This window comes from Salmo salar, chromosome ssa01 (genome assembly GCF_905237065.1).
Source record: "Salmo salar chromosome ssa01, Ssal_v3.1, whole genome shotgun sequence".
NCBI classification, from domain to species: domain Eukaryota; kingdom Metazoa; phylum Chordata; class Actinopteri; order Salmoniformes; family Salmonidae; genus Salmo; species Salmo salar.
Genome location: NC_059442.1, coordinates 124,641,339 through 124,660,838, shown reverse-complemented (window position 1 = coordinate 124,660,838; position 19,500 = coordinate 124,641,339). Strand labels below are relative to the sequence as shown.

At 43.6% G+C, this 19,500-nt stretch overlaps 2 protein-coding genes across 5 annotated transcripts; one reads left to right on the top strand and one right to left on the bottom strand.

Annotated features, from left to right (window-relative positions):
• The first annotated feature begins 3,094 nt into the window (after window positions 1–3,094).
• mlana (melan-A) lies at window positions 3,095–6,130 on the top strand. Its single transcript, XM_014125400.2, has 5 exons — window positions 3,095–3,267; window positions 3,721–3,806; window positions 4,043–4,139; window positions 4,430–4,531; window positions 5,368–6,130. The coding sequence occupies exons 2-5, from the start codon at window positions 3,745–3,747 to the stop codon at window positions 5,434–5,436; spliced, it is 330 nt and encodes a 109-aa protein (XP_013980875.1). The 5' UTR covers window positions 3,095–3,267; window positions 3,721–3,744; the 3' UTR covers window positions 5,437–6,130.
• Window positions 6,131–6,183: 53 nt separating this feature from the next.
• LOC106561418 (uncharacterized protein KIAA2026) lies at window positions 6,184–17,778 on the bottom strand. 4 transcript variants are annotated; one of them, XM_014125381.2, is made up of 8 exons: window positions 15,643–17,778; window positions 14,115–14,315; window positions 11,915–13,497; window positions 11,670–11,725; window positions 11,423–11,521; window positions 11,060–11,175; window positions 10,780–10,958; window positions 6,184–10,546 (listed from the first exon to the last, which is right to left on the bottom strand). In XM_014125381.2, exons 1-8 carry the CDS (start codon window positions 16,332–16,334, stop codon window positions 6,981–6,983), a joined length of 6,492 nt encoding a protein of 2,163 aa, XP_013980856.1. In that variant the 5' UTR covers window positions 16,335–17,778; the 3' UTR covers window positions 6,184–6,980. The 4 variants fall into 4 exon arrangements, with proteins under 4 accessions (XP_013980856.1, XP_013980846.1, XP_045544169.1 ...); XM_014125371.2 differs by having other exon boundaries at window positions 11,670–11,728; window positions 15,643–17,777; XM_045688213.1 differs by having other exon boundaries at window positions 11,432–11,521; window positions 15,643–17,777.
• Between the last annotated feature and the right edge of the window lie 1,722 nt (window positions 17,779–19,500).

Here is a 19,500-nt window from a genome sequence, read left to right as displayed (position 1 = left end):
ACATCGCCGAAGTCAAGAATCGGTAGGATAGTCAGTTTTACGAGTGTATGTTTGGCAGCATGAGTGAAGGATGCTTTGTTGCGAAATAGGAAGCCGATTATAGATTTAATTTTGGATTGGAGATGTTTAATATGAGTCTGGAAGGAGAGCTTACAGTCTAACCAGACACCTAGGTATTTGTAGTTGTCCACATATTCTAAGTCAGAACCGTCCAGAGTAGTGATGCTGGACGGGCGGGCAGGTGTGGGCAGCGATCGGTTGAAGGGTGTGCATTTAGTTTTACTTGCATTTAAGAGCAGTTGGAGGCCACGGAAGGAGAGTTGTATGGTATTGAAGCTCGTCTGGAGGTTAGTTAACACAGTGTCAAAAGAGGGGCCAGAAGTATACAGAATGGTGTCGTCTGCGTAGAGGTGGATCAGAGAATCACCAGCAGCAAGAGCGGCATCATTGATGTATACAGTGAAAAGTCAGCCAGAGAATTGAACCCTGTGGCACCCCCATAGAGACTGCCAGAGGTCCGGACAACAGGCCCTCCAATTTGACACACTGAACTCTGTCTGAGAAGTAGTTGGTGAACCAGGCGAGACAGTCATTTCAGAAACCAAGGCTGTTGAGTCTGCCGATAAGAATGTGGTGATTGACAGAGTCGAAAGCCTTGCCCAGGTCGATGAATACAGCTGCACAGTACCTTAACAATCAGCATTAAGTACTAGCAGGTGAGAGCATTCACAGCCAACAGTTCATACAAGCTCCAGCTAGCTGTTTTTACAATACTGTATGAAATGCAGTCATTTTGACATATCCTATTCTGTAATGGATATTCTATGGCAAGCAATTATTATTGGCTTGAAATGTTTCAACATTTCTGCTTCATGTCTGTTTTTTCCAACAACAACAAAAATGTGGTTTATGACTCAAGTAGTTACCTTATTTGGTATGTGTTTGTAAACTCAGCAAAAAAAGAAACGTCCCTTTTTCAGGACCCTGTCTTTCGAAGATAATTTGTAAAAATCCAAATAACTTCACAGATCTTCATTGTAAAGGGTTTACACACCGTTTCCCATGCTTGTTCAATGAACCATAAACAATTAATGAACATGCACCTGTGGAACGGTCGTTAAGACACTAACAGCTTACAGACGGTAGGCAATTAAGGTCACAGATATGAAAACTTAGGACACTAAAGAGGCCTTTCTACTGACTCTGAAAAACACCAAAAGAAATCTGTGTGAACGTGCCTTAGGCATGCTGCAAGGAGGCATGAGGACTGCAGATGTGGCCAGGGCAATAAATTGCAATGTCCATACTGTGAGACGCCTAAGACAGCGCTACAGGGAGACAGGACGGACAGCTGATCGTCCTCGCAGTGGCAGACCACGTGTAACAACACCTGCACAGGATCGGTACATCCGAACATCAAACCTGCGGGACAGGTACAGGATGGCAACAACAACTGCCCGAGTTACACCAGGAACACACAATCCCTCCATCAGTGCTCAGACTGTCCGCAATAGGCTGAGAGAGGCTGGATTGAGGGCTTGTAGGACTGCTGTAAGGCAGGTCCTAACCAGACATCACCGGCAACAACGTCGCCTATGGGCACAAACCCACCGTCGCTGGACCAGACAGGACTGGCAAAAAGTGCTGTTTTGAGTCGCTGTTTTGTCTTACCAGGGGTGATGGTCGGATTTGCGTTTATCGTCAAAGGAATGAGCGCTACACTGAGGCCTGTACTCTGGAGCGGGATCGATTTGGAAGTGGAGGGTCCATCATGGTCTGGTCCGGTGTGTCACAGCATCATCGGACTGAGTTTGTTGTCATTGCAGGCAATCTCAAAGCTGTGAGTTACAGGGAAGACATCCTCCTCCCTCATGTGGTACCCTTCCTGCAGGCTCATCCTGACATGACCCTGCAGCATGACAGTGCCACTAGCCATACTGCTCGTTCTGTGCTTGATTTCCTGCATGACAGGAATGTCAGTGTTCTGCCATGGCCAGCAAAAAGCCTGGATCTCAATCCCATTGAGTACTTCTGGGACCTGTTGGATCGGAGGGTGAGGGCTAGGGCCATTCCCCCCCAGAAATGTCCGGGAACTTGCAGGTGCCTTGGTGGAAGAGTGGGGTAACATCTCAGAACTGGCAAATCTGGTGCAGTCCATGAGGAGGAGATGCACTGCAGTACTTAATGCAGCTGGTGGCCACACCAGATACTGATTGTTACCTTTGATTTTGAACCCCCCCCCTTTGTTTAGGTACACATTATTCCATTTCTTTTAGTCTGTGGAACTTGTTCAGTTTATGTCTCAGTTGTTGAATCTTGTTATGTTCATACAAATATTTACACATGTTAAGTTTGCTGAAAATGAACGCAGTTGACAGTGAGAGGACGTTTCTTTTTTTTTGCTGAGTTTATGTTATTGTTGCAGTGCTCATTGCAGTGGTTTACAACTTTATTTGACTATTATCGGTCAGTGTGAACTGACTGTGAGGAAGAAAGTAATCATATTGTGCACCCTACAGACCATTCCTTGATACTGCAAGATAATCTGAAAGTAGGCCTACTATAACGCCAAAGCAGGCAACAAATGAAAAGGATATTAGCCCTACACTATCAAGAGCATCATACTACATTACCACTACAATACAATAAAACACGTTATCTTATTCACAGGAATTCTAATAGGTTAGAATTACAAAGCAATATTTTGGAATTATTTTAGTGATTCATTTTTTGGTCATCATTTTTGGTGACTTGTACAGGGAAATGTTCTAGATATCAATAGCGTGCAATAAAGGTAGGCTACATAAAGTTATTATTATGAACTGAAATGAAATAAATGTACTCAAATGATATTATGAATTATATTAAATATTTGAATCCTTGATGTATTACTTATATATACGAATAGGAATACGTGTTTATGAAGTTTCCCTTATTTATGTGAATAATGAAGCGTGTTGAGCCTGAGCGCCATGTCAGACAGAAAGAGTCAGCAGGTAAAGTTTCCATCATCGAGTCCATAATATAAATTGTGTTCTGGCTCCAGGACTGGAGGGGGTTTCACGCCCATTAGTCCAGTTCAATGGCTTTAAGTATGAGTGGTAGAACTCGTGACGGTCATGAGAATTCCTTTCCTCCCCTCACAGTTCTAACCTTTTCTCAAGTCAGAGATTTAAGCAAAGAAAAGTGAGACTGAGAGCTTTCGGGAAAGCGCTGGGAAGCAATTTAGAAGGACCGGACCCTTCACAATCTAATTATCTACTTTAGGTAACTTTTTCTACATAAACACAGACCATTGATGGACAGGTCCATTGAGTTTTCTTTTGAACTAAGAAAAAAGTATTTTAAATGATTACATTTTCAAAATGATCAATTTATTTCAATATTGATAGAAGCCTAGGCTATACAATGTTGATCAAGTTTCAGATTTTCTGTTAGTTATGGTACAGGCTACATTATGCTGCTGCAATGAAATAACATTATTCATAGCCCTACAGAAAATATTATAGGATATAAAATGTAAATATCTTCTGATTTGTTGATATGTTACTTTGGAATTTAGCCTAAATTCAATTTGTAGCTACGTATTTTAGCGGCAAAATGTTCAATATACTTCACCAGTGGATTAGCCTATATAGTTTAGCCTGTTATTGATGTTGAAATAAACGTGTAATAACGGTTTCCTACCGTTTATAACGGTAATTGCACCATGTTCCTCAGGTGTAAAAGTCTGGATGGAAAGAGATGCCTCGCGGTGACTTCAACGTTTATTTTGCAAGCAGAGGACAGCATGTTAGGGCCGAAGAGTTCGTGGATTTTATTGACTCTAACTAAAAGAAAAAACATTAATTGAATTGATGTTTTCTGATCATTTATATTATTTGTAGAGTTAAACTGGTAGTTAGGACTGTATAGAATATAATAGACATTCAGAAAACGTCATTCGATTTGTTATCCTATCTTATATCTTAAAATTGATCCATTGGTGAAGAAAGTATTATTCATTTATTCATAATACTATCATTTGTTTGGTGCGCCACAGGGCAGCTGGCATAGCTCTGTTGGTTGTAATTCTCGCAGCCCTTCTCATCGTCGGATGCTGGTATTTCAAGAGGAGAAGCGGGTACAAAATGATCAGGGTAAGAATTGTCCAAGCTGCACTTTCCTTGCATGACAAAGGGTGCATATCTCTATAGTATAATATGGCTTCATCTTCTCCCCTCTCCTTTACTTCATATGTAATGATCTGAAGAGAATAGGCGAAAGCAAATAGGGATATACAGTATATGTATCTTTCACCTGTCCAGTTCTTTCACAGATCTATAGGAGATGGAATAGTGGCAATAGGTAATCGGTTGCTGTCCAACAGGGTTTATTCCTCCTGTTCTCCTTACTAATGTTGCTGTTTTCTCCTGTTTTCTCCCCACAGAGCCCAAGATCAGGGTCCCTGCCAGGATTCAGTAGAGGACAGTTCAGCGAGGGAAGAGCTGCAGCAGATAACAAGATGGGCCTCAGTGAGCTCAGACCTGTGGTAAGAGACTCAGACTGGATGTACTGGGATGTCAATGGTCAGAACTTTCTTTTTTTAAGAGTATTTGATGTTTTATTGAATGGATTTGTCCTCTATTGCTGCGTTTACACAGGCAGGCCAATCCAGATATTTTTCCACTAATTGGGAAAAAGATCAGAATTGGGCTTCCTGTGAAAACACAGCTGCAGGTTTAAATCTGTATACAAAGACAGAAGTGAGGAGTGAAGAGAGAGTTTCTGTTTATGCGTAGTGGTGGAACCAGGATTCGATCACATGCTGCAGACATGGGCAGTTATGCGCTGGAAGGCAATAGTGTGACCAACCCATGGCCATGATCATTCTCTTATCATAGCATACTGCATTCATTCGGCTATACACAACACAACCATGAAGGAAGGACCTATAGTTCAAATCTCCATTACTTTTCCTGGAATTAAAGGGTTCTTTGTGGAATAAGGGGCACATGAGCTGCCTGGTGCAATATGGCTGCTGGTGGTGCAGTCAGAGATTATGTCTCCAGACATCAGGAGGGGATTACGATCTGGAATTCATAGGGCCCCAAGGGGTGCATAATTTTACTTGGAAAGGGCATTTTTCGACATAAGGGCTTTTCACAAGACTGAGCCGAACCAAGCTGTACTGAGCTGACCTATGCATCCATCATCATTGCAGCAATCATTACGAAAAGGACGATGTGAAAAGAAAATATCCAAGCCAGCACAGTTTGGTTCATGTCGGTACAATACTGTGAAAAAGGAAATAGTATTTCAATTATCAGAGGGGTTTATCCTGGTTGTTTCCTAAATGGTGTGTGTATTTGTATTGATGTGTTTCAGCTTCCCAATGCCCCTCCTGCCTATGAGAAGATCTCATCAGGACACCTACCTCCTCCCTACTCGCCATAATAACAACAGTCCTCTGTGGGATAACCAAAAATATGAAACTTCATGTGTTATTTCATTAAACACATGCTCAAACTTGTGAAGAACATATATTTTGTTCATAGAATTATTCTTCAATATTTGGGTGGGGGGGGGCACTGTAGTTTCATGTTAATGTTTTGACCTTTTAGCTCCACAAGCTTTTATTTCTGAAGGCTGCTCAAAGAACAAGACTTTCTATCAATCCCTGTATATGTAAACATAACAATATTGTGCTTAGGAAATTGTTTGTTCATTTCAGTGATAACCTAGCTTCTGCCGAGTCCCCAACAACCGGATGTTCTGGTTTTCAGGAGAAATGGAAAGCGAGCCTGTGACGCAACTTCCGCTTTTGGACTTTTACAAGGCGACGCTCCATCTTAACTCCTCCACATTTACTGGATTGGTTGAACAGTGCAGAATAGAACCTCCCCGGACAATATTTTTTCTTCTCGTCAAGACCAGTATGTAGGGGATCTAGTTTCAGGTGTTTCTTTTATGCCTGCTACGTTACATTAATGATAACCAAATTTGTAGGAGCTGAGAATTAGTTGAGAATTCCTCTGAAGTTAATGACAACAGCTTACCGGCTTGATTGTTGGCTTATATATTTCAAAATGTACTTATGAGGATTTGGAAATTACACATTTCAATAAAGAACTCTTTTTTTTTAAACACAGTTGAGTTTACCAAGAGCCTCATTCACATGAACACCACAAAACTCTTCTGGAGGACAGTCGCACCATTTATTTCCATGCAGAAATGTCCACAGTTATCCAATGACAATGTACCCACTAAGTATTTTGAGAAATCTATGATAGGAAAAATAAATAAATATAACTTCCAAAATGTTTTATATTGGCTTCGACAAATCATTTAGAAGTTGCACTTCAATCATGTAAAATGCTATTTTTTCCCAAATAGTTTCTGGAAATAGAATAGAACCAATGTAATTACATTTGGACACTGACCTGCCTCTTGAGTAGGCAACACACATCTGAAGAACATACTACAATAGGTCTGAGGGAAAGTCCTAAGAGTCTGGTAGATAGAATAAAACAAGTGTTGTTCCAATCTAAGGAATTAAATGGATATAATTTCAGAATTATATTCAATGTCAATGAAAAGTATTACCATCACATTCAAATCCATTTGCTCTACCCTGCAATCCTAGCAATTTACAACATATTTATTACTGGCCTTAAAGGTTTTAAAAAACTAAAAATGTCCAAATTCACATTTAAACTTTGTGAGAAGGCAACCCCAAAATGCTGTTAGCTTAAAGAAATAGAAAACCATCACAAATACATTTCCACCTACATTTCTTGAGCAAACTGAGTCAACTATAGAGTTTATCTAGCATCGCTTAAAACACACTCAGATATGCAAAGTAAAAATGCAGCTCAACCAACCCCCGCCTTCTACCAAAAACATTCTAGAATGTTCTAAAGCAGTCCAGAACACCAAGTTAGCTGGAATATGTGTCTGCTTCATCACAGACACTGGTACTGGCTTTCAATCTCAGTCTTTCATTTGATAGGTCCACTTCTCTCAGCCTGTGTAGGCATTATGGGATTGGCAGTATTTGCGCTAGGCAACGGCACTCTCCCAGTGGAGTTAGGAGTAACAATCAACGCAGCCATAGACTTGTTAGCCATCTCTGGCAGGCCTGTGATGTTGGTAGGGCCTCTAGCCAAATTTAAAACAGCACCATCAGGACTCACTAGTAGCTTGGTGGTGGGGCTGGTTGTTTGCACTGCTGATGCAGGCGCCTGTAAAGGCTGCAAAGGGGGCTTGCCCAGGCCCAGTATTTGCTGCTGCTGAGGATTGGATAAAACAGTGGGCATGCGGATAGTCTCTGCCGACATTACCGTCCTGATAGGTTGTGCTGGTGTCATGATTATAGTGCAGTTGGATGGAGGCACAGTTGCCACAGGAGACGCCTGTTTGCTACTGAAAGCACTCCTGATGGATGGTATGGTTGCCACGGGTAGAGTCTGCAACCTGGAGACAGTGCTCCCTATTGGGGGAACAGCTACCGCCGGCAGCACCTGTGTCCGGGTGGAGACCACTCCCATAGGTTGCATGAATGACATTAGCTGCTGTGCTTTGAGTGGTGTGTTGACACCAAGTGCTGTGTGCAAAGGGAGCTGTTTTGATGGGCTCTGTGGAACTCCTGCAATTTGAGCTGCACTGGGACTTCCTGGCACGGAAGAGAGTGAGAAGCCGCCCATCCCTTCAGGTTGAGTTAAATGTGGAGCTGCAACCACATGAGCTAGGCCAGTGTGTATGGTGGCCGGAGCAGGGAGCCAGTGTGAAACTTGTGGAGAACTGGTGGTGGTGCTGGTGGGCGATAGTGGGGCTCGAACAGCCACCATCTGGCGAGGGACAGTGAAAGAGACAGGGAGAGAAGGTCCAACTTTCACAGTGGATGGTGCTGCCAGGGTTGGGGATCTAAGTGCTGCTTGTTGAGGCTGGTGTGTCCCGGGTGGTCTGGCCATTCTGGGGCTTTGCGCAGGTAGGGCCAGCCCAGGTAACATTGGCCCTTGTGGTACACCGGTGGTTGGAATCACTATCCTGGGACTAGGAGCTGCCACAGGCACTGCGGGGCTGGAGATTATGAGGACATGCTGGCCAGGCCCAAGGCCTTGAGGAGGAACAACAAAACGGGTGTTGTTGAGGAGAATCTGCGTGCCGCCTGCAAGAGTAGCAGTGGTGTTGATGACAATCTTTTGTTGCAAAGTGGTGGTGGTGCTGGAGACAGGATTGGTATTACCAGCTGGCTGTACTGGAGAGGACTGCTGAGTGGATATAGGGGCAGTTGGAGACTGTGGAGTGCTTATCATCTGAGCAGGTCTGGCGACGCCGACAGCGTTCTGAGACTGAGAAACCTGTGCCGGTGATGTGAGGGGGGATGTTTTGACAGGGCTTAGCGGCGTAGTGATTGACACAGGTAGTTGTGTGTTGCTGGAGATCAAACCTCTGATTATAGAAGACCCTGGCTGCCCAGCTACCTTGATTCGATTGGGGATCACAGAGGATGAAGGGACACCTTGTAGTTGAGATCCAGTCAGCAGTGTGGAGGATGGCAAATGTGCAGTGCTAGTGACAATATGAGACGATGTGGTTGCAAGAAGGCCCGACTTTGAGGCAGATATAAATGTGTTTTTTAAAGTAGATTGTGCGAGTGCACTAACTGGCCTGCAAAGGTTTGCCTGCTGTGGTAGCCTTATCTGAGAACCTGGAAGGAGATTGATGCTCTGGACCTTATTCAAAGCTCCGAAGTTAGCGCTGCCAATGGCTTGACCAAGGTTAAGTCCGATCTTCATTGCTTCAGTGGATATCGACATGGTTGGGGATTGTGCGGTGGGTCCAGACACTGATGATGGCGGTTTTGGATTACTGGTAGATGGTGATTGGCTGATGAACATGAAACTTTGACCTGGAAGAGCAGAGGGAGCCGTGGTGGAAGTGACTTTGGTTGCAGCCACAGACGTGATGTTCGAGGAGGGAGAGACCAGGATGAACTTAGTGAATGGGGGGGACCTCTCATCTGGACCTACCTTTTTCAGAACAGGTTTGGTGACACACTGGACCAGAGACGTCTGGGTGGCACCTGCTGGTTTACCAGGTACAGTGACAATGCTTTTAAGTAGCTGTGCGTTAACAGCAAGTGTAGATGAGAGAGTGCAACCCTGGTTTACAGCAACGTTAACATCAGAACTCGCCGTCTGACTTGTGGCCATTGTAATGCCAGCAGTGATCGGAGACTGGCGTGTAGTTGTTGAACTTGTGACAGTTGAAGACCCTAACAGTGAAGGTCCTGATCGCGACTGGGCTACAGGTGAGCTGGTGACTACAGGGACTGTAGTGGCAGCAGGTGGAAACGTCTTGGACACGAGGAAGGCTTTGAACTGTGGAGAGATGTTGATGACAGGGCTGGCAGGTATCAAACCAGGTGTACTCTGGTCAGATGACTGCACCTTGACAACGCCAGTGTTGCCCCCCCTAGTGGTGACTAGAATGGACTGCGAGTCCCTGATGCATACAGTCTTCAGCTCTTGTTTACGGTCCGGAGGTTTGCTTGGATCAGTAGCTGCTGCACTGGTGGGGTTGGATCTATTTGGTATAACATTTTGGGTAGTGCTACTTGCTTTGCAACGAGGGAGTTGCACAACCTTGTAGCCTGGAGTTAGAGATGTCTGCAACCTAGGAGAGATGGTAGGAGAGGGTGTTCTTCCCTTTACCGGTGGCACTTGTTGTATAGCGATCCGGTTGTCATGACGTTGAGGCATGGTGAATCCAGAGCTTTGTGACAGTGGAGTGGACTCTTTGGAGGCTGGGACCTGGAGAGTCCTTAGTTGCTGGGGCAGACTTTTATCCTCCGACTTTTGAATGAGCAAGTTCGATGGCAGGATGACCACTCGTTGCATTATCTTATTCCCTGTTTTCTGGTCCAGGATTGGCTGTACTTCGATTTTCACAGGGCTCCCATCTTTCCTGACCAGACCCATGCCCTCAGGTATCTTGTATACAACGTGTATGGGGCTCTTTGGTATGGGCGTGGTATGGACTGTCTGTGAGTGTTTAGATGTTGGTGTTGTTGGTTGTGGTAGCTGTCGAGAGCTTTGTGGTAAAGAAGGTTGAAGTTTGGTAGCTTGCATGGAAGAAGCACAGTCCTTGCTTTGTGCCTGACCAAAATGGCTGATAACACCTGTACCAGGCTGATGATGAATTAAGGTCACTTTATTCCCTACACTCTTAGCCAGCAGGGTATGTAGTTGAACAGGCTTGTAGGTCCCTTGGAAACCAGCCATAGGTGTTACAACAACTGAGCTTGTCTCTCCAGCCTGCTGTGCTGCTGGATTTGCTTCCCTGGGTCGGTTTTCCATTTCTGATCCTTCAGGAGAAGTTGTCATCCTGTTACTGCCAATCCTGCCTATCTTAATGAGACTTGGGTCCTCGTCTATAGCGCTGTGCAGGCGCTTCAAGCCCCGAGTGGAAGGTCTATGCTCATTCAAGGTCAACATCTCTTGTCTGGTTACCACGGTGAAGCTGCCTCTCAATGACTCTGCTCTAACCTGCACCGAGTCCTCTGCAAAAAAAAATTTAAGTTCAATGTATTAATTCTAAAATGCCCTGACAATTTTTATTATGTGGTTTCAATGCATATTTATTCATTTAACTACATAAATGATTAAGAACACATTCTCTATTACAATAACGACCTAACCAAGAGGGTGCAGGTTAAACACACTTTACCTCCTTAGTATATGCCGCTCCTGTGATTTATGATTCAATTGTACCAACAAATAAAGCACAATTTACCTCCTGTCCACAGAATTCTCTGAACTGTCTGGTCCTGCTGTTGCCGCTCCTCCTCTTCAGTCAGTCTAGTGTTGTCACCTGTGCTTCTGTCCACATCCTCTGCCACCCACTCCTCTCTGACAAAGTTGTCATAGTCAGGGTGCTTTTTGAAGTCATCATAATCCTTTTTTAAACGTAGCCTGTGGGGACAGATGACATAACAGGCATCGAGAAGTCGGTTATGTGTTTTTGCCGGACACAGCTTTAGGTTAATATAACTGCCTTCAGGCAAGCGCCTTACCTGTTCCTATGGAAAGCCTTGACCAGTTTGGGTTCCCATGGGGAGAGCTCGTTGAGCAGCCTTATGAGAGTGATGTGCAGATCTTTCACTGCTTCTCTCCTGAAATACCACCTTTCCTGTAAGTCCATTAAACACATGACGTCAACAATAAACAAACCCAATGCTTGAAAGCATTAACCACTGTATTTCGTATTCTCGATTTTGTATACTCCCATAGTAGACAAGCTATAAAAATGTGTTCCCTCCATCATTCATTTTTACATTGTAATCCGTCCATACTGTATGTAAAAGTTGTTTCTGTATGTAATGTTTTATTGACACAGTACAGTCAAACCAAAATACAAAAAATAAAATATTTATTACTTTACTAACAGATCTCTTTTTGGTGTTCTCCAGCTCATCCAGCTCATCCTCTGTCCTGCTGATGAGTTCCCTCAGCTCCTCTAGACTGGTGCACACCAACTGGATTAATGGAGTAGAGAGTCAGATGGGGAAGAGAAGGAGAAAGACAAATCAGCATGCATGGATTCAAATTGCATATTAATTCCTATTCCGTATTTTGCATTAAAACAATACAAAAAAAAAACTTGGGAAAAACTGTGGGGCTTACCCTAAATCCATGTTCAACTGGGAGTTGAGGTTTCTTCTTTGAAGACAGCTTTTTTCCTGCTGAGAAAGAACATTATTTTACTGAGTAATTAAGACATCAATCAGCCAAAGCATTTTAATTGATTTAAAACAAACAGGAGGTGTTTTAGTCTCTTGACGGGTTTTACATAATTTGGCCTAACAACTTCAAAAGCTTGATGTAGGAAGACAGGATTAGCATGCAAAGCAGAAAGTTATTTTACCCACCCATTTTGCGTTTTTTTCTCTTGTCCTTTTTCTTGATGTTGGTAGCAGCTCTCTGCAGGGTGGATCTAGCTGCCTTGGCCTTGCAGAGTCGGGTCCTGTCTGGTCTGCACTGTCCACCTGTTGCACGTACCTCCCTCTTTTTTTTCCTTTTCTTTTTCTTGGCCCGAATCCTGTCCATCTTATCCTCTGTCAAGTTCATCTTGCGGGGGTGGCCAGTCCCAGAAGCTGAGGTTGTTGATGCCTTGTTCTTGGCACAACGGCAGCGATGATTGTCTTTGGACTTTGCCCCCATTTTGGAGACGCATCTTGGACATGGCCTCAGCCCCTCAGTGAGTTTGTCCCTGTCTACTTTAACATCAGTCTGTCTCATTGGTACAGCCACACTAGGCCTACCTGTTATCTCACCAGGGGACTTCCCCGTATAGCTGTGTTCCCCCACACTGAGATGCGTCTGACATGACTCTGAGGATGACCCTGAGGAGGATGAGTCCGACCCCTCTTCCTGTTTCACCTGGAGTCTATCAGGCCTATATTCCACTTCCTGTGGCTTTTTCTTCACACACCCTCTGCCCACAAAGTCCTTAATATGTGAGGAGGAAGTAGAAGAGCCAGTGTGTCTGTTCTGTTTAGGCTTACAGTCCTCCTTATCACCATCCTCTACAGAAACAGAAGAGTCATCATCCTCCTTCATTCCCCAGGTGTGAAACGACCCACCCCTGCTCGTACCCCCGTTCTCCCCTTTAATCCTACCACCACTCATTCTGTCAGAACTAGGTTTCTCCTCATAGTCCTCCGTCTCCATGGAAACCAAATGCTCAGAGTCCTTCTGCTCGTCCGAGTCCTCTGATATTCCCTCATCAGGCTCCACCCGCCTGACCCAGACAGCTGGAAAGGGGAAGTCAGGGGGCATGCTGGCACTCTGGCAGTAGATACGCAGGTCCGCCCCGCAGAAGTGCGGGAAGTGGATATAGGCGTTCTCATTCCCGTCGTAGCCCAGGATGGACTCGCGGCACTCGTGGATGGGCTGGCCCAGCACAGCGTCCTGCACATCCTTCTGGGTCTCATACACGTTGTCACACAGGCCTTTGAGCAGCCACACACGCTGAATGAAGGGTAAGAGATGGAAGGGGTTCTCCTCCAGGGGGCTAACCTCCCCGGCCGTCCTGAAGAACTGATGGGAGAGGCCGAGCTGCTCAGCCATCCTGCCCTGGTCCTCCGCCGTACCCATAGCATAGTACCAGCCCTGCACCCTCTGACGCAGCTCGGACTCCCAGCGGCGGTATGTGAGGGCTGGGCGGCGGTGGAGCGTCCCTCTCCTCTGGGGCTGGCAGAGAAGTGAACTCATGATCTTGGAGAGGAAGACGCTGCAGCGAGGCATGAGAAGACACCGCTCCAGCTCAAAGAACACTATCTCTGGGAGGTTGAGAGCTGCCTGGGCCAGGCAGAGGAAGTGGCCGATGGCAGGGAGTTCCCACAAGGTTTTCACGGGATTCTGGGCCACCTGGGAGAGAAGACTGCGCTCCCACTCCTCTACATCCTTGGCTGAGGTTTCCTCCGCCTCCTTCTTCTCCAGCTCCCGCTGCCTAAAATCAAAAATGAAGGATGAGTTGATGAAGCAGATATGGGTCATTCCATTTGATTTCAATCACTTTCTGACTGCACCACTTTTGATTTGAACAAAACGTTCTATACAATAGTTTGACAACCCTGTTCATAAGGTTTTAAATGATATCAAACTCAACCCTTTATATGTTCCAGTGATGAAGACATGGACGTCTCAATGGTAGGATATGCAAAATGGATCAACTTTGAGCACCTTAATCTCCTAAATGTTTAGGCATTCAGGTCCAAAAATGTACTTTCCAACCACTTCTACCATGGGCTAATATGTATGGAAGTTTTTGAAATCAAAGGGAGTGTGGTCAAAAAGTTTTTGAAATCAAAAGGAACTACTAAAAACTGAGTCTAACAATCCCAGCCACATCTTTGATATAGTCATACACAGAATTAGAATTAAATATTATAACACTTGTTTTTGTAACCCTGAATGTATAGTATCATTGGATTAAGTAGTCTATGGAATTTGTTTGTTTTTATTCTGACCATGGAGGGAATCAGGACATAGAAAACCCAACATCTGCCTGGCCTGGCCTTAGCCTCAGGCACTGGAGCATTATATTACATTTCATCCATATCTTACCTCTTCTCTTCCTTGGCTTTCTGCTGCTCCTCCAGCCTGAGTGCCTGGATCATGATGGACTCATTTCCCCCCACTGTTATAGTTGCCAGGCTGCGAGGCACGGACCTCCGTCTGGTTGAGGTGCCCACAGGCCCCCTCTCATCCTCGGTCCCGAAACGACCCTTGGAGGTCACCACCAGAGTGGTCTTCTCTCGCAGCGTCCTGGTTGGGCAGGTTGACAAAACAGAGCATCATAGGGTTAGGGTCTCAGTAGTTTCATGGGTCAAACAAACACTACTGATGTCAAAGGTTAAATTATGTAATAAAATGTTGTTGTTTTTTTTGTTACTACTATAGCAGCAAATCGATATCATTGAATGTGTGTTAAGTGTGAATGAACGTAGCCTATGTACAATATGCAGGCTTTGTAATGAATGTACACCATTTTACAAAAGTTTGGGGTCACTTTGAAATGTCCTTGTTTTTGAAAGAAAAGCACATTTTTTTGTCCGTTAAAATAACATCAAATTGATCAGAAATACAGTGTAGACATTGTTAATGTTGTCAATGACTATTCTAGCTGGAAACGGCAGATGTTTTATGGAATATCTACAGTTGAAGTCGGAAGTTTACATACACCTTAGCCAAATACATTTAAACTCAGTTTTTCACAATTCCTGACATTTAATCCTAGTAAAAATTCCCTGACTTAGGTCAGTTGAGATCACCACTTTATTTTAAGAATGTGAAATGTCAGAATAATAGTAGAGAGAATGATTTATTTCAGCTTTTACTTATTTCATCACATTCCCAATGGGAATGGTGTTTTGCGGGTACAGTTTAATGAAGCTGCCAGTTGAGGACTTGAGGCGTCTGTTTCTCAAATTACACACACTAATGTACTTGTCCTCTTGCTCAGTTGTGCACCAGGGCCTCCCAGTCTTTCTATTCTGGTTAGAGCCAGTTTGCGCTGTTCTGTGAAGGGAGTAGTACACAGTGTTGTCCCAGATCTTCAGTTTCTTGGCAATTTCTTGCATGGAATAGCCTTCATTTCTCAGAACAATAATAGACTGACGAGTTTAAGGAGAAAGTTTTTTGTTTCTGGCCATTTTGAGCCTGTAATCAAACCCACAAATGCTGATGCTCCAGATACTCAACTAGTCTAAAGAAGGCCAGTTTTATTGATTATTTAATCAGAACAACAGTTTTCTGCTGTGCTAACATAATTGATAAAGACTTTTCTAATGATCAATTAGCCTTTTAAAATGATAAACTTGGATTAGCTAACACAACGTGCCATTGGAACACAGGAGTGGTTGCTGATAATGGGCCTATGTACGCCTATGTAGATTTTCCATAAGAAATCTGCCGTTTCCAGCTACAATAGTCATTTACAACATTAACAATGTCTACACTGTATTTCTGATCAATTTGATGTTATTTTAATGGACAAAAAAAGTTGCTTTTCTTTAAAAAAAACAAGGGCATTTATAAGTGACCCCAAACTTTTGAACGGTACTGTATGTATGCAAGGCTTGCACTTTCTTACCTTGACAACAGTGTCAACTTCTGCTCAAGCATAATTTCCAATTTCTGCGCCTGTTTAGAAATCCAGTGGTCGACCCCATGGTGCCTGTAGCAGTTCTCTAACATCAGCCTGAAGTCTGCCACAAACTCTGTGATGGTTTCATACTCCCGGCTAACAAACTTCTCCTCCATCCTTCTGAAACACATGGACTGCTTAAGTTGACCCTCGGCCCTGTCAGTGTGGTCCTTGAAGCCAATGGGGTGCAAGAATGGAGTCGTAATGCCTTTGTGCTTTTCCAGGAGAAACCCGTGAAATATCCTATAGGCCTGCTGTAACTCATAGCTAAGGTCTTCTTCAACTCTAACTGTGGTAGGTATGTAGACCTCAGGTAATGACAGATCGTTTGAGATTTCAGGCACCCCATGTCTTAGTGCAAAATCATTGGTAGAACTACCGTGGGAAAGAACATTTACATTCTCCAGGGAGGTTCCGTTGCTGAGTCCTTCAGTGACTAGCCTGCTGCATTGAGTGCTGTGCCACTTTGAGTCTGATGATGATACAAGGTGAGCCTTCTGCTGCTGAGATCCTGAACACAGTTCACTCCGACAGTCTTGGTTGAGAGAAAAGAAAAGACTGTGGTGGCTGTCCCTTTTGTCTGACATGTCGTTTTGTGGGACCTTGGATGGGTTGCAGGTTTCAGTTTGCACTTTCATGTTGCTGGCAGCCCTGTATTTCAATAGGACGTAGCTAGCTAACCAACTGACAAACTGTCCCACTTTTATTGGGTAACCTTGCTAGCTAGCTAGCTAGCTAGCTGACCGCAGCAGTAGCATAACGTTAGAACGCTTTGTTGCCATCTTTGAAAAGCAGCTCGCACAATTGGTAGTGGATATTATCTCCTGACAATTACATTAGGGTCACATACATAACTTGGCGAGCTAGTCCTTCCTTGTTTGACTCTTCAAAACATTCACCGGCACGTGCAATAGAGTTGACAATACAGTGTCAGTGGTAACTAACTTTAAGTCAGCTAACGTAGCTGCCAGTAAGCTAGCTACCAGCTGGATACTGTAGCTAGCCAACATGCCTTAGCTAGTGCTAGCTAGCTACTAGTTGGTTAACGGGACATTATGAGAAATGTTATGTTGACGTTAATTTGATAACTAAATGAACGAAGAATGTTAGTTATGTGGGGTTTATTTAGTTAACGGATCCACCACAAACTATCTAGCAAACGATTAACAGTAGCCAAGTTCACTGGCTGAAAGCAAGCAAGCAGTTAGCATGATAGCTAAACGAAGTGAAGTGTATTTCAACATTTGCTAACGTTAGCTAACTATTGGTCTTCCTTTCCTTAGTTTGGTACGTTATGATGGGACCGGTAGTCTACATAATGGAGAAATATATCTTAACTTACAAGGCTATTACAGTAGCTACCCCAACAATCTGCGACTTCAGTTCGCCTCCAATACAAGCTACTACAGTAGTAGCCAAATTGTCTCCTCTATCCGAGCTCATTGTTTCCAATGAAAGGCCTGCGTCTGTACTGTCCGCAGCAGCGTTAGCAGGGAAAATACTGTGATTTACAGGAAAGTTAGGCAACACAGCAATGAATCCTTGCTATGATGAGCCAACGAAACAAGCTTAGTAAGATAGATAAGAGCGATTCAGCAAGATAAACCTTGCTATGTAGCTGGTAGCTAGCCAACGTTAGTGGGTTAGCTAACGATTCATGTAAATTAACTTGAACATTTCTAAAACAAAATTAAACTAGCTAATGACAAACAAAGTAGCTTCATAACTGTAGCGATTTTGCTAACTCAGTCAACTAAACGGTCTACAAAGCTAAGTAGCTAGCGGTTCAGTTACACTAGAGTCGAGAGGCTATGCTATCAAAATATTCCCCGAACGTTGTTTCTTCGCAACCTCCTCAGTGCGTGCACCCTGACGTAGTCGCGTGTCACACATTTTATTTGGGTTAACAATATCTAATTTTTTATTTGTGTTTCATAACGTAGATATTACTTTTATTTGCATCGGCCAATATAAGGACGATGTCATTGTTTATCGAATTGTTCAGAACGACAGATTGCTACCTTATCAGCTCGGGGATTCGATCCAGCAATCTTCTGGTTACTGGCCCAACGCTCTAACCACTAGGCTACCTGCCTTCCCTTGACTGGAGAGTAATTTGGTAAATAACGCTCACTACACTTCTCACCTATCCTGTTAAAATGGTTTCTGAGTTTTGTTTAATCAACAGAGGAAAAGCATGTCAGTTTTTCCATGTGCAATTCACGTGAGGCTGATGGCAAATTGACCGATAATTTTGAAGACTATCAGTGGGGTCAGTCAAGCTTCATCAGTTTATAGAGGTTGACATATGCACGCTCGAGCCCCATTTAACAAAAGTGCGCGTGCACAATTTTTTTTTAACTTTGCGTGCGCCAGTTTTCCTGCAAAGCTTGGTATTTATCAAAACAAGCTTTATTTATACAGCACATTTCAGACATTGAATGGAACGCAATGTGCTTTACAGGAAAAAACGATAAATAAAAGCTTAAATATTTACTACACAACAAACATAAGATTAAAAAAAAAAAGAATGAAGCAAACTGAACAACTAAAAAACAACCTAAGGAAAAGCAAAAAAATATGTATTTTGAGATCTCTTTTAAATATATCCACAGTTTCGACCACCCTCAGTTTCTCTGGCAGGCTATTCCAGAGGCTGGGGGAATAATAACTAAAGGCTGCCTCTCCATGCCTCTTGGTCCTAGGCTTTTGGATTGTTAAAAGGCCAATGCCAGGGGACCTGAGGGACCTACCCTACTGGGTGCCTAACTTAAAAGCATGTCTGACATGTATTGGGGTGCACACGTGTGGATGATTTAAAAACCAATAGAATAATCTTAAAATTAATTCTAAAACTCACATGCAGCCAGTGCAGAGACCTGGTGTAATGTGTGCTCTCCGTCTGGTCTTGGTCAGTACCCGTGCTGCATCATTCTGTTTGTTTAGCAGTTGACCAATGGCTTTCTTGGGAAGACCAGACAGGAGAGCATTACAGTAGTCAAGCCTGCTTCTAATAAAAGCATGGATGAGTCTCTATGTATCAGCCTGAGAGAGAGAAAAGGCTGTATCTTGGAAATATTCCTCACTTGGTAAACTATTTTGATCACATTCCTAATGTGTGATTTGAAATTTTGTTCAGAATCTAAAATAACACCTAGGTTTTTTACCTGGTGTTTTATCTTTATTGCCCGTGAATTAAAATGTGCGGCAAGATTCTCTCTCTGTTGCTTTGGCTCCAACAATAAGTATCTCCTTTTTGTCTTGATTTAGCTGGAGGAAGTTGAGAGCCATCCAGGTATTTAAATCAAGAATACAGTCTAATTTATTTGTGTAGCTAAAATCCTCTGGTGAAACGAAATGTACAGTTGTGTGTCGCCTGCGTAGCAGTGAAAATCAATGGTGTGTTTTATGATAACGCTGCCAAGGGGTAACATATATAAACTGAACAGCACCAGACCCAAAATCGAACCTTGTGGAACTCCACATGTGATATATATTTTCTCTGAGTTATGTTCACCAAGGGTGACAAACTCTCAACTGGTTAAATGGGTCCTAAACCAATTTAGAAGTGAACAGGAGAGACCAACCCACCTCTCCAGTCTGTCCTGAAGGACTTCGTGGTCAACCGTGTCGAATGCAGCACTTAAATCTAAGATTACAAGGACAGAGAGCAGGTTGGCATCTGTGTTGGCTCTAAAATACTTTAGCACTTTAACTAAGGCTCTGGGCTGTGGTGGGCATGAAAACCCGATTGGAATTTTTCAGAAATAAAGTTGTCATTTAGCTGTTTGAACACCAAAGTTC

Coding starts and splice junctions, on each gene's coding strand:
- LOC106561418 (XM_014125371.2), bottom strand. CDS start 16,334: ATGAAAGTGCAAACTGAAACCTGCAACCCATCCAAGGTCCCACAAAAC. Junction 14,316..15,642: donor AAGTTGACACTGTTGTCAAG/GTAAGAAAGTGC, acceptor CTGCCCAACCAG/GACGCTGCGAGAGAAGACCA. Junction 10,547..10,779: donor GAGAATTCTGTGGACAGGAG/GTAAATTGTGCT, acceptor TTTTTTTTGCAG/AGGACTCGGTGCAGGTTAGA.
- mlana (XM_014125400.2), top strand. CDS start 3,745: ATGCCTCGCGGTGACTTCAACGTTTATTTTGCAAGCAGAGGACAGCAT. Junction 3,807..4,042: donor CAGCATGTTAGGGCCGAAGA/GTTCGTGGATTT, acceptor GGTGCGCCACAG/GGCAGCTGGCATAGCTCTGT. Junction 4,532..5,367: donor TCAGTGAGCTCAGACCTGTG/GTAAGAGACTCA, acceptor GATGTGTTTCAG/CTTCCCAATGCCCCTCCTGC.